The sequence below is a fragment of the Nipponia nippon genome, unplaced genomic scaffold, assembly GCF_047370975.1.
Source record: "Nipponia nippon isolate SJK-2023a ecotype South Korea unplaced genomic scaffold, ASM4737097v1 scaffold_8, whole genome shotgun sequence".
In the NCBI taxonomy this organism is placed as follows: domain Eukaryota; kingdom Metazoa; phylum Chordata; class Aves; order Pelecaniformes; family Threskiornithidae; genus Nipponia; species Nipponia nippon.
The window spans coordinates 4421824-4438279 of record NW_028262402.1 but is presented as its reverse complement, the minus strand read 5'-3'; the positions used below and the strand labels follow the sequence as shown (position 1 = coordinate 4438279).

At 40.2% G+C, this 16456-nt stretch overlaps 1 protein-coding gene across 2 annotated transcripts in view; it reads right to left on the bottom strand.

Annotated features, from left to right (window-relative positions):
- Positions 1-16456, bottom strand: part of TEK (TEK receptor tyrosine kinase) — a 41807-nt gene extending 25351 nt beyond the window's left edge. For both annotated transcript variants that reach the window (XM_087742210.1, XM_087742212.1), the window contains exons 1-2: positions 16138-16456; positions 4275-4586 (exon numbers count right to left, since the gene is read on the bottom strand). In XM_087742210.1, coding sequence (XP_087598336.1) covers positions 4275-4586; positions 16138-16189 — 364 coding nt within the window. In that variant the 5' untranslated portion in view covers positions 16190-16456. The remainder of the gene's footprint in view (positions 1-4274; positions 4587-16137) is intronic.

The following is a 16456-nucleotide window of genomic DNA, read 5'->3' as shown; positions in this document are numbered from 1 at the left end:
GTGACCCAAGTGCAGGACCTGGCACTTAGCATTGTTGAATCTCATACAGTTGGCCCTGGCACAACGATCCAGCCTGTCCAGGTCCCTCTGTGCAGCCTTCCTACCCTCCAGCAGATCAACACTTCCACCCAACTTGGTGTCATCTGCAAACTTCCTGAGGGTGCACTCAATCCCCTCATCCAGATCATCAATGAAGATGTTGAACAGGACTGGCCCCAGTACTGAGCCCTGGGGAACACCACTCGTGACTGGCCGCCAACTGGATTTGGCTCCATTCACCACCACTCTCTGGGCTCGGCCGTCCACCCAGTTTTTAACCCAGCGCAGAGTGCACTTATCCAGGCCATGAGCAGCCAGCTTCTCCAGGAGAATGCTGTGGGAGACAGTGTCAAAGGCCTTACTAAAGTCCAAGTAGACAACATCCACAGCCTTCCCCTCATCCACTAAGCGGGTCACCTTGTCATAGAAGGAGACCAGGTTAGTGAAACAGGATCTCCCTTTCATAAACCCATGCTGGCTGAGCTTGATCCCCCGGTTGTCCGACACATGCCGTGTAATGGCACTCAGGATGATCTGCTCCATGGCCTTTCCCGTCACCGAGGTCAGGCTGACAGGCCTGTAGTTCCCCAGATCCTCCTTCCAACCCTTTCTGTAGAGGTGCATCACATTTGCTAACTTCCAGTCATCTGGGACCTCCCCGGTTGACCAGGACTGCTGATAAATGATGGAGAGTGGCTTGGCAAGCTAGGATCAGAAAGCAGAGAAAAAATTATGAACTAACTTTCTGTTATGTTATATATGTAATAGAGCTGTAAAAAATGAGCAGGTAGATGCTACATCAAAGTTTCTATGAGGCTGAAACTGTGTTAGTACCTGCACAATAGTGTTTTGTAAAATCTGAGGGGAAAAAAAAGGTAGTATTCTTGCAATATTTGAGGAAAGAACATTTTAATACTTCCGTTTCAGAATGGCATTTTAATTAAAAATCAAAATGTTTGTATTACATTATGTGATGTAAAATTAAAGAAAGATAATTGGAGTAAAAATGAAGACATTTCTATCACTCCATGCCAACCTCTCTCCCAGAATTTTATTTCTTTGAGAATTTTGACATTTTGATGTTTTATTTGAGATTGGAAATATGACAACTATTCAAAACTCACAGTTCTTTGCAGAATGGAATTTCCATCCCCTGTACAGTTATAGTGTTCATGCTCTGAGCCTCTGCCACATGTTTTCATTCGTTTGTAAGTGCTATCCAATTGATTTCAGCAGGACTCTTCCCGCATGATACTAACCACATGCATGGGAATCTATTGAGCATTTGCCAAGTTACCTAGGCACTGGTATCTGAACTTACATCTTAGAGAAACAGAGAATTCCAATACAGAATAATGAAATAAGATCTCCTTAAAAATAGGCAAACAAAAACAAAAAGCAGTCCCAACTTACTGTCTGCTCCCGAGTTAGAAGTTATTTATAAATAGCAAATGCATGGTGAAAATCGTGATCTATTTAGGAAAAAAAAATTCAATAGCTTTCCCAAAAATGAATTGTTAGTTAAAAATGATCCGAAGTGTTTTAGTTGCCGTGTTTTTTGAACCGAATTTAGTGAGGCATTACTGATTGTTTTAACAAGATACGAAACTTTTGTATTCCCATTTTCTTTTCATTGTATGCTTAGCTTAACCACAAGACTTTTTTTTCAGAGTATTGTTGCAATGGAAAGGAACCCACACTCCCTGGTGGGCTCAATTCCAACGTATTTTTAGATTGTGACTTGTATTTCATGATTTCACATCTCAAGTGTGCCAATTCCTTATAGAGACATAATGAACTGAGTTGTAGGGCAAGTGCCATAACACTCTGTTGCTAGCATTTCCATTATTGTCCCTTTGCCTGCTCTAGAGAGTTTCTGGGGGTGGAAACCCAATCATATATATGAAAATACACATTTACTGTGTAGAGAAATTACATAAATTACATTTGATTAGATGCAAAACAGGCTATATGGTGTTCTATTCTAGATATGTGTGCTGTATACAGTATAAGCATTACTCCCCATATATTTAAAGCATAGTCTGTTCCCTCTCATTGCACGTATGAGTATTACATGTGTAACCGTAATGCTAAAATATAAAGAATTCAGGAGAACAGACTCGTTACTTTCAGAATGGCAGACGTGTAGAGTAAAACAGGAAAATTAACCTGTTATCTTTCCATACTATACAGCAAAAATCTTCACTGTACCTGCATAACTGATAATAGGTACATAAACAAGCAGATGACAGTTCCCAATAAAATCAGTGGGGCTACCCAAATGATTAATGCTTAGTGAGTGTTTCAGCAGCTTCTTGCCCTGAGGTTGAAAAACAGTGGCTAGATTTTCAGAGCTGCTGCTCCTTCCCATGCCTTTTGTGTCCTCAATGGGAAAATGCACATTTCAACTCTTGCTCAATTTTTGGTGTTGAAAAACACACTCTGCTTTTAAAAATTATTCAGACAACAACAGTAAAGGGGAAAAAGGCCTGTTTTCCAACTACAGATGCTTTGCCAAACCTCACAGTCCTTCACTGACCTCTTCTTCCTCTTTCTGTGCACTTTAATAGCTTTGAGAATTTCTGTCGCACCTCTTTCTCACCCATCTAGCCTGATTAGATTATATGCATTCACTGACGAGTTGCTAGCTCAAATTTTGTCAGTAAAAGCTCTTGCAGAGAAAATCTGAGAAATGGATTCAAACCCAGAAATGATTCAAAGAAACCTACCTACCATGAATGTTGTGTTATTTCTGGTTAGAATAACTTCTGTCACATAGGAAGCTCTCAAAATTTGATTACTTTAAATTCTCTGCCTCTAGGTCCACAGATACCAAGTGCAAAAAACTGATTGATTCAGAAGACACTTTTCCACCCGTGGAGGTTGTTCTACACAACAGCCAGAGATGTGCTCAGCTCACTGGCACTCTGCCACAGGCAGGGTCACATTGACTTTCCATGGAATCTTATCTTATCTCCTCCTCCTCCTCATTGCAGCCTCCTTTAAAACAATGGAGTTGTCAGCCTGCATCTGCAGAGCTTTCTTGGTGACCAGTCCAACCCTTCAAAGACCACATTTGGTCAGAGAAACCATATGCCAAAGAAAAATTCACTTCTCCTACCCACCTTGCTTCTAATGTTCCCATACTAGAAGAAATAAGTGGACACTAGCTGTAGCTCAGACAAATGGAAATCTTCTTTTTCTAAATTTGCTGTGTAATTTCAGGATATACCAACAATGGTAATTCCTTTTACTAAAACCTTATAAAGATAGATTAAAAGTGTCAAGTCTCCTCGCAGACCAGCTGCCGTGGCACAAAACATTAGCAATACAGTGAAGTCTACTAAAAATCGGCTGAAGTTTTGTAAACTTGATTTGCTGCAGAAAATTAACCAAAATTTCTTACACTTTTCTGTAGTTTATGGTGATCTCTTTGCTTTGGAACTTGTCCCAGGAGTCTAATTAGGTCCAGGGACAAGTGAAATTTTGCATATAAGAAAATGTATTTTAATAGCCAGAGTGCTGGGCCTTGGAAATCCCACCTTCTGATCCTACCATCTCCCTGCCATATTTTTTTTTTCTACTGTGCGTAGCCTTAAAACCAAAACTAAGTCAATACTGAAATCCATAGTGGATTTTTGTGAATAAACTTCTTAGATTTTGGGAAACTTCTCTGGATTTTCTTTCCAGTATTGAGCTGGATTGTTTTTTTCCATACTGACACAGACTGTGCAGATCCAATGTTGGTGATCTGTAGTTTTACTGAGCCTTAGGCAAGGCAGTTATTTTCTAGGCTCAGGTTGCCCATTTACTCAAAGAAAAAAGATAGTGATGTTTAGCTATCTACATCTCAGACCTGTCAAGACTTTAAAATGGAAGCGTGTTTAGAAATCTGGGATGTGAAAAACCCAGTGCAGGAGTTACCATATATGTTTGAGGTCAGTGTGGCCAGTACTTGCCACCTGACTTTGTGTTCCTGGCAGTAGCCAGATACAGGCAGAATAACTACAAATGTCTGACTAACTTCCACGAGGAAATGACTAGCAGCTAGTATTGACCAGTTGTCTCTGCACTTTAGAAAAAAAAACATGGGCTTGAGCCAAGTCTATTATTGTTGACTCCAGACTGCCTTGCCTGCTCTGGAGCCACGTTTGTGCCCACGTGGGTCAACAAGGGATAACTGCCAGTCTGCAAGCAGTGACACGCAAAATTCAGATCTGACCACCATACAGTACCTCCCAGCGGCATCTTCATGGTATGTATCCTTGTCACCTCATCCTTGAGTTTCCCTTCACAGTAATATGCTCCAATAGTTTCACTGGCCTGTTCCCTCTTCCACACCACTGTTTTGGCTGTTGCTCTCTTTGAGTCTTCATTAACTTCCAGTGGTTCCCGATGCTGGTTTGTCACATCCTCCTGGTCTCGGTCTATTGTGATAGACTCACGGGAACGCCATTTGGAAGTGATACAGATAAGTGATGTCTCAGAGTTGCCCACCAGAGGGAATGAATTGATCAGTATGAGGTCCAGTGCCGCTTCCACTTTACCTAAGGAAAAAAGCAGCAAGTGAAAAAATTTTACTGCAAAGTTTGAGTATGTGGCTGACCAAATCACCAGATAAGCTGTTTCACCCAGTACTCAGGGTTTCTCTGGCTGGTGCCTTGCACAGCTTTTGTGCAAAATAGGAAGATTGTATATTAACTATTCTGCTACACTGACTTGAGGATTTACGTTTTATGTCATGAACAGATGGAGTTTGTTCTTCTCAGAAGAGGAAATAAGCCTCACAAACTTGTGGAATTTCTTTTAAAAGCTGTTGCAAGAAGCCCAAGGAAAACTGTGAGTTGCAGAAGCAGATAGATGCTTGGATAGTTAGACATGTACATAAATGCCTCAAGTATGGTGCTTTGCTGGTAACAGGGACAGTAGATTATAAGGCTGTCAGTTTAATAGTGTTTCTTTTATGTCCTTTATATGGATTTAATATGTATGAATTGATGTAAAGCAGGTATGTCTTTCAGTTATAGGAACTGGTAGTACTTTGAACACTTGGAGTGTTTTTTCCAGCTGATTTATGAATTTGGATGAATGATTTCATAATCATTCACATGTTAACCATTTAAAGTCCTAACAGACAGTGGCAAGAACCATGACACAAAGAAACTTTCTCAAAAACAAAGACCAAGCTGGCGGCACTAGTAAAGCCATTTTTTACGAGGTTAGTTTTAAATCAATCAAAATGTCTCCCTTTGATCAATAGAACTGCCAGAAATACATGGAGATGGAAGTTCTTTGAAAATGAACAAGCCTAAACAGTCTCTGGCAGAATGCTGCAGATTTAGTTGTTCAAATGCACATTGCAGGAGGGAAATATGGCTCTTCTATAATCAACAATTTGCAAATAACAGGCGTTTCCCTTTACTTCTGAAATTCAGGGTAAGGAGAAGGGAAACAGTAACATTTTTTCCAGCTGAAACAGGAAGAATAATTGATTTCTTTTATTCATCACATCTATTTTCCTGCTTTGGGTACAAGTATATTTTGTATTTACACAGAGACACCCAATATTTAGTGCCACTCAGCTTCCAAGTGTTTCTCTGATTGGAAGGAAGGGGTATAGTCTTAGATAAGGGGGGTCAAAAGGTCTTCGTGTCGACTGCAGCCTTTGCGTGTGTCTCTGTAGTGCTCGGGGCCAAGGGAGGAGGTCCTCCTCTGCTTTCAATGCCAGCAACCACTCTGGGGACTGAAGTATCTTGACAGCACACTGACACTCACCACACCCAGCCAGTCTGCCACAGTTACCACCCTTTAATGTGCCAGCGCAGATAACTTGCAGTTACATAATGGAGAAATGAAACCTTCTGGAAAGGATGCGACCGCCGTTAAAGTAAATATTGCATAAAGGTGTGGGTCAGCGAAGCCAACTCATCCTGCTGCACATTATAAAAATAAATCCTTTGAACAAAGTTAAAGAAGTATGTGAGAGAAATGAGGCCAGACTTGTGCGTTCATTTTATACAGCATTTATCTCAACATTTTTATGTTTATATGAGGAACATTTGTGCTCTTACTATGGGTCTGATGCATCAGCTGAAAGCAGATGTAATTCAACAGTCATCAACACTGAAAGCAGAGGGCTTCAATTTATATCAGCAAGGATTACATGCCAGGTAGAGATATTCTTAAAATCATAAATGGCAAGATCCTGATTTCTGCAAACTTCTGCGAAACTCAGAACCAGATCTGGATCCAAACTCTGTGACTTGATGTGATTGCCTGTGTCAAGGTCAGGCAGGGTCCTGCAGATCAGAACTGAAATATTTTGATGTTTCTGCCTAGCATCTACAGGGCACAGAGATGCAACTGTCTTTCCAATATGGAGGTATGGGCCTAAGTTGCTGGGGTCCTTCAGAGGATGGCTGCTTGTCCAGGGCTCCTCTTCCATTTCTCTAGCATTTCTCTGTTTCTCTGACTTCCAACACAGATTGAAAGCTGAAAATAGCACCTCTTTCCTACCCCTGCATCTCAACCTTTTAATATGCTGAGTAAAAGTAGTAGGAGAAGTCTGAGTTTAGAGGACTAGCTTTCACATTGCCTTTGATCCCTATGCAAAACGTAGCAAAGCAATACCATACCAGATTCAGGGCATTTGCTGCATGCTTTTCTGTTTCATTGTAGTAATACAAATTGTGTAATCAAGGTACAGAACAACCATAGCTCAGTTGTATTGCTTATTTATACTTTATTTATATTTATTCCAGATGAATCAAAATCTAGCCATTGGTGGATGGATAGTGTTCCGATTGATTGTCTAAATATAGGTGGCTTTTGTCATATTAGACACTGCAGAGTAACCCAGACACCTGTGTGAGGCAGATAGAGCACAGGTGGAGTTTCATGTCTTCCTGGAGAAACACTAGAAGGCCTTTCTGTGTCGAAAAGGGAGCAGTATCTGTGCATAAGTATGGAATCATACACCTGGCATGATTTGGCAGCTAAGATTTCACAGTGGGAATATATTGCAAGCAGAAATTAAAATATATCCAAGTGAAAGTTTTGCACTAAGAAAAGCTATGCTTTAGGTGCATTTTGAAAAAAAAAAAAAAAGGACCCTAGCAGCACATTGGCTTGAAGGCAACTCATTAGTTCAATTCAGAATCTAGCAGGACTGGCATTTTAACATCAGCCTAAGGCCTCTGATGTGATAGGAAGGCTTTCTTTGACTCCACTGGGAGTTTCTGCCCTCAGATTGTGGAAAAAAAACAACCCAGAAAAGTGTAAAATGCATATATGCTTTATGTTTAGGGGTTCCTGCAGCATATCTTGATGGTAATGCAACTTAAACTAAACCAACTGTCCTTGCTGAAAAGGAATTTACTTAGTCTGGCAAAACTTAGGCAAATCCTACCCTTGATGTTAAGGAAGACTTTGAGTATGTAAGGACCAAATAAGGACAACAGGATTTAGCTCTCTGAGAAAAGCACAGCAAGTTCAGACAGGAAACAGCCTGTCTCTGTACCAGTGACAATCCTCTGTGCTTCCTTGAAAAAGTCCTTTGACTCCTGCCCTGGTCCTTGAAGAACTGACCTTATCAGGAAGGCAATTTGCTGTGTGTGCAAATAGATTTTAAGAAGAGAGAACACTTGCAGAGGGGTAAAGCTGGAAACGGGAGATACCATGCAGAGAGGATTCATTGCCCAGTATTTATGACACACACCCATTGTGGTGCAGTGCTTTGAGCCTTCCCAGCACAGAGAATTTGGCATCCACTAAAGCAATAACACCCACTATAACCCAGATGGCAAAATGAATGCAGGGAGACCTTTGCAGTTCCTCTTGGCCCACTATTAACTACAGGACTCTAGTCTCTCTTGCTAGGTGATACCTGGCTGTATCTTTCATAGCTTCTCCAGTACATATTCACCTGGGGAAATTGTGCTGAACAGAGAATAAGTGTGTATCACGCTGTCTCTGCAGCCCCTGTGTTTTCTCATTCCCTGCCAAATTGCCATTCATACAGGGACAGTCATCACGTTTTCTGTGCTGTGTTGCACCAGCAAAACTCAGCCAGGACCAGCTGCAACAAACAGCTCTCAGAAATTCCCTGGAACACATCCCAGACACAGGTCTGCTCAAAGAGCAAGAAAGTCTTTGATAAAGTTCAAAACATCACTTCCCTAGATCGGAATTGATGCTAGACACTAGTTCAGGAATAAAATAATGCGGCAATCTCAAGCTGAGATAGTTTAATGCCATAGATGAGTACACACAAGTCTTACAAGAACAGAGAAGTGTTATGATTTGTTCTTTTGTCTCAGAAAGTCCCTGCCTAAATAATTCCAGATTTACGCTGTTAACCCTTCTCTGTTCCCTAGGAAAACATGGAAATATTCAAGACAATTTCTATCTAATGTGAGGCCGTTGCAAAGTTGCCTGTTAGTTGGAAAAGTGCTTAATACTGTGGAGTGGCTAACACTCCTCTACCATAGCAAGCAGCCAGAGTGGTCAGCTCCATCAAGGTAAAGGATAACCATACCCCACTGCTCCCCAAACACATATTTAATCACTAGTCCATATTTGCAAGGTGTATTGAGAATGCAAAGTTCTGAGTAAATGTTTTAGCTATTAATTAATACTGAGTAGTAGTGGAAGGAAAGAAATTGTTTAGATATTACAAATTTAATGATACATTTATTTTCCTTATATCTGTAGAGCTTTATTATTAATTGCTTGAAGTGAGTATAAGCTGGAAGTCCTTCCCTTGGCATTTGGAGCATAAGAGAGGAAAAAGAAGAGCTGTGGCAAGAGGTAAGTGGAAAGATTAATACTTTTAAAGTACTGATTATTTAAGAGAAGAGGGGAGGGCAGAAAATTTCAGTAAATTCCACCTCTTTTTTCATCAGGTGAAGCAAAGGGAATAAAAGGTGATGAAATTTGAAATGCTTAGGCAGTTCTCTTTTTTTTACTGCTATTGCTTGGAACTAAAATTATTTCTGCTATTAATTTAGTAATTACTAATTACTAAAACTAATCTCTTTAGGAATACAAATGGCAATCATGTAAACAATTTTGTTGAAAAAGTATATCATTTGATTAATTCTTAGTGAGGTACTGAATAAATTACATTGTGGGTTTTGTTTGTTTTTTTTTTTTAATTAACCAATTGGCCAATTTGGAAGATAATCAGGATGGAAATAATGCAAGTGAAATATGAAGAAGTTAACAAAATAGAGATACAATCCCCATGTCTCCTCTCCCTTAAAAAAAAAAAAAAAAAAAAAAGGAAGAAGAAAAAATAGAGTACTCCTTTTACTTAATATTAAAGCTAGTCAGAAACTAACCCAAAACTTTAGCTGTTTGGGAATATTTTTCATATGGACAGTGGAACATATACCGCACCAGAATTTGGTAATCTTTATTTCCTCTTTTTCTGTGCACTCAACATTTCTCTTATCAATCTTGGATATCTTTTGTTCATTTCCTAAAAAAATAAATAATTTGAGAGGGCTCATGGGCTCAGTAGTCTATTGGTGTTCTGGAAACTTCACCTGGGATGCAAAGATAGCAGCAGCTCAGGCAGTTTCTCCCAGTGAGTCAAGTTCTCCTCTGACAGCTCAGTCCTCCACAGGAAAACAAGGCTGAAGTTATTATTACCCAAAGAGATTAAGATTCTCTGCCACACAGCAGCAGCAGCAGGGCGAAAAAAGAGCGAGATAGAAATGCTGCTGAAAAACAGCTCATAAATGAGCAAAAAGACAGTTTTTCCAATAAAACCTTTCTTGTTGTCCATAGAAAGAATCTTACTGCTTGTATGTGATGCTACTGGGTAGCTGTGGGATGGCTCACAGCTCAGAGAATACAGAGACCTCTTGCCCTTAGAAAGAGGGAATTATTTGTGGAGGGAAGGTATTATGAAACCAAAAAATTAGTGCCAGAACATCACTTTTCTACTTAGAATCAGTGGGAAGACCAGAGCACAAGTGTGAAAAATAAAATAGTCTGTCAAAGCTACTAGGGCTAATGGTTTCTCATGGGCCCTTGGGTATATCTGGAGCAGCTGAAGGAAATGCAACTGCCTTCTTGCAAAATAGAGTCAAATTGTTTTCTATACATTTCAGTTGTTTCACAATCCATCAAAGCAATCTTTTAAGATGAAAAGATAGAAAAGAAACACTGGTGCAGCTTGGTTGGGGGTTTCCCAGTGAGCGTGCCTAAATGTGTGTGTGTAAGTAACCAAAATGTAGAAAGACACTTTCTCATGACTTCTCCTTAGGCCTGGTTCACCATAAGCAAGTAAAGCAGAAAGAAACATATCAGCAGAAATTGCTTGTTGAACAACCAGCTGACAATGTGCTAAGTAATGCTGAAAAAGGATGAGGAATGTGGGAAAGCTCGAGTAGGACAGGCTTGTAGTTCAGCTACGTCTGGCTGGATTTGCAGCTGGCCAAATACAGGTATTACCGTCAAGAAAGTACTTGCAAGCAAGAATAAATATGTCCATAACAAGGGTGGTCCTTGTAAGTTGCATTATGAAGCTACTATGTATACTGCATATGTATGTTGTTTGCGCACATGTGCCAAGCAGAAGTATGCAAAATAACACAGGTAATGGATTAGTCTTCATAGGATATATCAGTGCATACAACATGCATAAGGTTAACTGTCTGGAAGTGTCTGTGAGCGGACACATACTGCTGGACAGACATACTCTAATACATTCTTGCCTATGCAGTAGTGTACGCTCACTTTGCCACTTACTGATTTTTTCTGAGTAGAGTAGTGGGAGATGTTTCTGGTGCTAAGCACAATTTGTGACTAACAGGGCTAAGGTCCCTGACCAGTGGCAGGTCTGGGATGAAGAACCAGAAAATAACACAAGAGAAAAACATCAGCATGATCAGAAGTGCAGATGGGACTGCATTGTCAAGGGAGACTTGTTACAGTCTGAAGGGGAAATTAACCAAGGCACTTCATTAGACAGGGTGACACAGTGCAAAAAGTAAATAAATACCAGGCAAGCAAAATAATGACCTTGAAGCAAAAAGTTTATGTATATTACCCTTGAATACAGAAATGTCATTTGTGAACCTGTCTTTCAAAAATTCTTTCAGAACTTAGTAAATGCCTAATATCTTCACACCATAAAAGTGCTTGCATTTCCTAGTGATGAACTACAGAATGAATGATATGACCTTATTATGTGCATAATATGCCATTATCAGTGCATGTTCTTAATTTGGGTGTTAGCTGGAGAACAGTTGTCAAATCTGTACCCTAAAAAACAATCAGCATTTTAAACTCCTTACAGGAAAGTCTCCAGTTCAGACACCATCTGGTTCTTTGCTATGTGTCTCCACTGGAACCGCAGTTGAACAACATCCTAAATACAACCTTGCCACTAGCACAGGGTAGATCTTGTCTTTGGAGGACAGTTCTTTATTACAATTTCTCTAAGCTTTTCATCCCTCCAGTCCCACATAGATCTTGCATCACATTGGGAGCTGACCATGGAACTGTACATCTATCTCACACAAGTGGTAGGTGCATCCATTTTTCGTTCATTTCTTCTGTGCCTACCCAACAACCTCCACACCACAATGACTTCTTGATCTTCCATGGAAAGCTGAACAGGGTTTTTGTGTGTGTAAGAGACAGGTCTGGGCCAAGCAGGCTCAAGTCTACATGACCAATGCAGAGCAGGTTTCCAAGCCAGGAAATTCTCATGAAGAACCAGCTCCACATCTCCCCTGCCCTAAAGCCAGCTGCTCAGCTGCAATCAGTCTCTCTGACTTCTATGCTCCCTCTTGTCCACCTAAAGCCTTCCAGATGAAATTCTTGTGGGTGTCAGACCATCTCTGCAAAATGTTACAACTTCATTTTTTTCCCTGAAATGGAATTTCAGCGAAAAAGTAATCCATCCAACCAGCTTAATTATGACTAAATGCTCGAACAATGTAATATATGCATACATATATATATATGTATATATATATATGAAATCTGTATCTAAAACAATAGCGTATGTTAACACTTGTGAATGTAGTGTGATTTCATTTCACCCTTTTAGATTTGATTCCTCTGGGTCTGATGCAATGCCTTTTCACTGCTGACTGTTCCCAGCTGCTGAAATGGCCTTTGGGAACACAGGCTTCCTGAGAGCTACTCTACCTCTCACTAGGTCTGAACAAGGAACACACCAAAAGCAAACTCTAAAGCTAAAAAATAAAAGAACTGGAGAGAATCAGCCCACTTTTCTAATTACACTTACGGTAGGTGCACAGAGCTGCCTGCACATGCTGAAGCTGTTGTTTTTGGCTTCCAGCTTTCACAGCTGGAACTTTTTTCTTTGTAAAGATGTAGCCAGCAGTGTAACTAAAACAGAACAGCTCTCTTTCTCCCATAAAACAAATCCATTGATTTTGTAGTCATTATCGGCCTAACAGAACTGTGCAGAAATACCAACATTCACCAGGTCAGAGATTCAACCAGTGATTTCTGTGGCAGTCCCATCATTTCTGGATTAGAGGAAGGCTGCATCTCAAGAAGAGTCTAAATTCTGTGTAAATTTCAGACCCATGAAAAAGGCATCAGGATACTCTGGGTAAATAACCTAAGTGTGGAAGGCAGATGCAACTTCTGGGTCTCACAAATCAAATACATTTCAGGAACAAGGACTGAAATCCCTTTTTAAATTTCTCTTGCAATTCACATTAGTAGTTTGATAATTTAGAGGTCTGAAAGGTTGTGGTCAGTCTAATGTCTAGTCAGCATAGTTTTGAAATACCTGAGATCAAAAGCTCAAATGTGATGTGTCCACTGCTTTGGCTGTGGGAGGCTCAAACCCTCAGCACTGCAGCCGTAGGACAGACTGTTCGAAGTTCAGGTGCCGTTTTGGTCTGACAACAGCATATTTGAAGATACTCACAGAGGCCTCGTCCCTTTAATTATGGGAAGAATGACATCCATGTTCACTGTCACAGGCATGTGTTAACAGAGGTTAATACAGGTTTTCTCTAGGTTAAGTTAATCTTCACAAGGCAAAACCAAGTCTTGAAAGAGAATTATTAGAACTTTCCAGTCTAACTAAAAATTATGATTTCTTGTAATTTTGAAGAGCCTACAGCATCATAATGGTGCTTGTGTGTATGGTAATGTATGTTAAAAGCTGCTTAACTTTCTAAATATGTAAATGAGTCACATAATAATGATTATAGATATGATTTATGTCTTTTTTTATAACATCTACTGATCCCAAAGAAAACGCAGCCATCAACAGGGATGACAGAGAGCTACCACTGAATGCCTCTGCACTGTTAGTTCCACTTAAAAGGCTAATATAACTTTTTGAGTCTTTTACCATATATGGGTCCAACAGCTAAATCACACACACACAAAAAAAATCCAGTATTTTTAGAAACCCGCTAGATCTAAGATTATTGGTAGAGAAAAGCTATAGCATAGAAGATTCTGTCTGTCTTGGAGAACGGAGACCTTTGACAATGCATTTGTCTCCTGCCAGAAACAGTCAAAGAAATGTTCTTGAAACTGATTTTAACTGTTGCTGGTTTCCACAAATCTATTACTGACAGTGCCCTTCTTGCTAAAATAAGGCCCACACATGAACATTTCTGAGAGTTAGCCCACTGTGAGAAGCTGCAAGCAAATTTCCAGACCATTTGAGGATGTTAAGAGGCAAAAGGCAAGCTCCGACACTCATTCCTTGCTTTCTCCTCAGTCTTCTGAGGGAATAGGTGAGTCTGCAGCTCTTCTTTGGTCGAGACTTAACAGATTGTACCTAGCCACAATCTTGGAGTTTGAATCCATACTTCAGGATGGATGCCAGGATCATTTTGATTTTACAAAATGTTGACTGGAGCAGAATCCACCAGAAGAAAAACATGTGGTGATGCTCAGTTTAGTTTCACAAATCCCAGCAGGATTAAATTCAACACCTTGTCAGTTTAAGTGAACATTTGCTATGGCAAGCAGTGACCGTTTATACAGTGCAAAAGTAGAGCATTTGCGTATATTTTTAACATTACCTTCCAAATCAGATCTTTAGTTTTAGCTGTGAATGGAGTACTGTTATAAAAACAAAACAAAACAAAACAAAACGACAAAAAAACACAAAAAATTAAATCAAAGGCTGTTTCTTGTAATGGGAGCCAAGCGGATGGTCTTCACCTTGGAAAAGGGTGGAGTGGATTTTGTGCCTACCCAGCAACACACCCAGAGAAGCCTACGATCATCAGGGAAAAGGTTAAGCCAGTTCACTGTCTGTGCTGAGTGTAAAGCCTCCCCTGCTCAGGGAATGTCAGTCCTGCTTTCCTGGACTCCGCCTGCAGTATCTAGAGGAAAGCGGGCATGCATTGTCTTCCACCACTCGCCCCAGGAAACATGATATCATTCTCAAACAAAAGCGGGAAAGCTGACAGATCTATTGAGATGGGTGTGACTACAGCACACACCTCACTGGTCTGCCCCAGTGGAAAAGGCAATGACTGGCACCTCTTCAGTACTGAGCTGTCTGCACTGTCCATGTTTTATAGCTAATCTCTGCAGCCGACTTTTGTTTCTCCAGTACTTGTGACTTAAGGAACGCTGCTTGCTTTCTGTGTCAGTTAGGTATATATTACCACATAATATAACAGGAAGGACAAGGAAAAAGAGTTGGGGTAACTGGACTTTCTTTTCTGCTCCATCCATAATGCTTACAGTACCAGATACCTCCTTAAAGTGAAAAGCTGGAAGTGATCTGAGGGCTAAATAGATTGGATCAATGTGCTGCTAAACAATCAAGAAACTTAAGCCACAAAAGAGGAATTGGTAAACAAAATGCAGCCTATTACAGCAATAGCTAGATAAGAATACTTCCAAACATGCATTCAACAGATTTTAAACACAATTTTTGCCTGTATTAATCTCTAGCCTTTTATAGATGCCAAAAGCAACATCTCAAATGCATTTGTTTGTAATTTCACTTAGCTATTAACATGCTGCTAATCAAGAAGATCTGGAAATTGTAAAGCAAGTTACATGGCAATGAGGACTTCTGCCTTTTCTTGCTACTTTCTGGTTTTCATTGCAGCACAATCTGCAGTTTTACAGCACATTACCTTTTTACTGTGAGATGGACTGGAACAACTTATGCATATCTCAATGAAATGGTTAGGAGTGAGTTAAAAGTCTAAGGTTATTGTGTGAGTTGTATTTCTCTTTTACAGGTTTTGCTTGGTATGTTACCCAGATGAAACTGTCTAGAAAATCAAAATATGGATGGTGAAAGAGATACTCAAATGCCGAGCAACTAAGAAGCCGGTGGGAAGAGTGCAGGCTTCCTCAGGGCTCTGCTTGTGATAGCTTCAGCAAGGCATCTCTAACACTAATGCTCCAAATACTATAAAATAAATTTGCATTAGTACAATCTTACTGTGTACCTTTCTGCAGATGTCTCTTATGACTAACTTCTGACTTGCTGAACTAATTGCAATTGCTGATAATAATGAATCATTCTTTAGCTGCATTTGAAGTGTTATTAATTGATCTTATATAATGTGCATTTTTCTGCCCTTTTTGTCCACTGACTTTCATCTAGATTCCAGTTGTGGAATCTTGTCTGAAAACTTGTCTAAAATCAGATACTGGAATACCTAGAAATGTCAACTTTTCCTATCACACAGCCAGTTCATAAAGTCAGTCACAGAAAAAGTCAATATTTAATCTATATTTAAAGCAGATATTCTTGGGGAAAGACATCAATGGTTTCAAAGTAATAAGCTTTACGAAAAAGCTAATACCATTAGACAGAGGAAAAACCCTGTCGCAATGTGTGTATGTGTCAACAAATGACTTCAACAAGGAGGCAGCAGTGGATTCTACCGCTGTAGCTAAATCCTCCCCAATAGCTTGGCCATAGTCCTGCCCTCGCTCGCTGTGAGAGCACTGCACAGAGGTACGTGGTCTCGCTGAAGCAAACACAAGTACTTAAATCAATAAAGATAAGTGCTGGAGTAGGGAGTCATGCGTTTTGTCTGCACATCGCATGAGAAACAAGAAAGGCGTGACAGGTCAACTACAGATATTAAAGCAAAGGCTTACCTGAAATGATCAGGCTGAATCCATAGAGAACTAGATGTGCTAAAGGGTCCATGCTTTCTGAAATATATCCATCCAGTTCTTACAGTCGCTCATGGAGTATCCTTTTCTCGGGGCAGACGTTTACTGGTTACTCTTCTCCTGCATGGTATGCTGTTTACAAGTCACAGGCAAGAAATCGCAGCACTGGAGCAGGCTGGAACAGTCTCATTGCTGTCTGAGTACAGGGAGTTTAAGTTCCTTTTTCCTGTTTCCTTTGTAGATTAGGATGGGAAAGGCAGGATCTTAAGGGCATTTTTGTATCAGCGGGACTGCAGGGCAG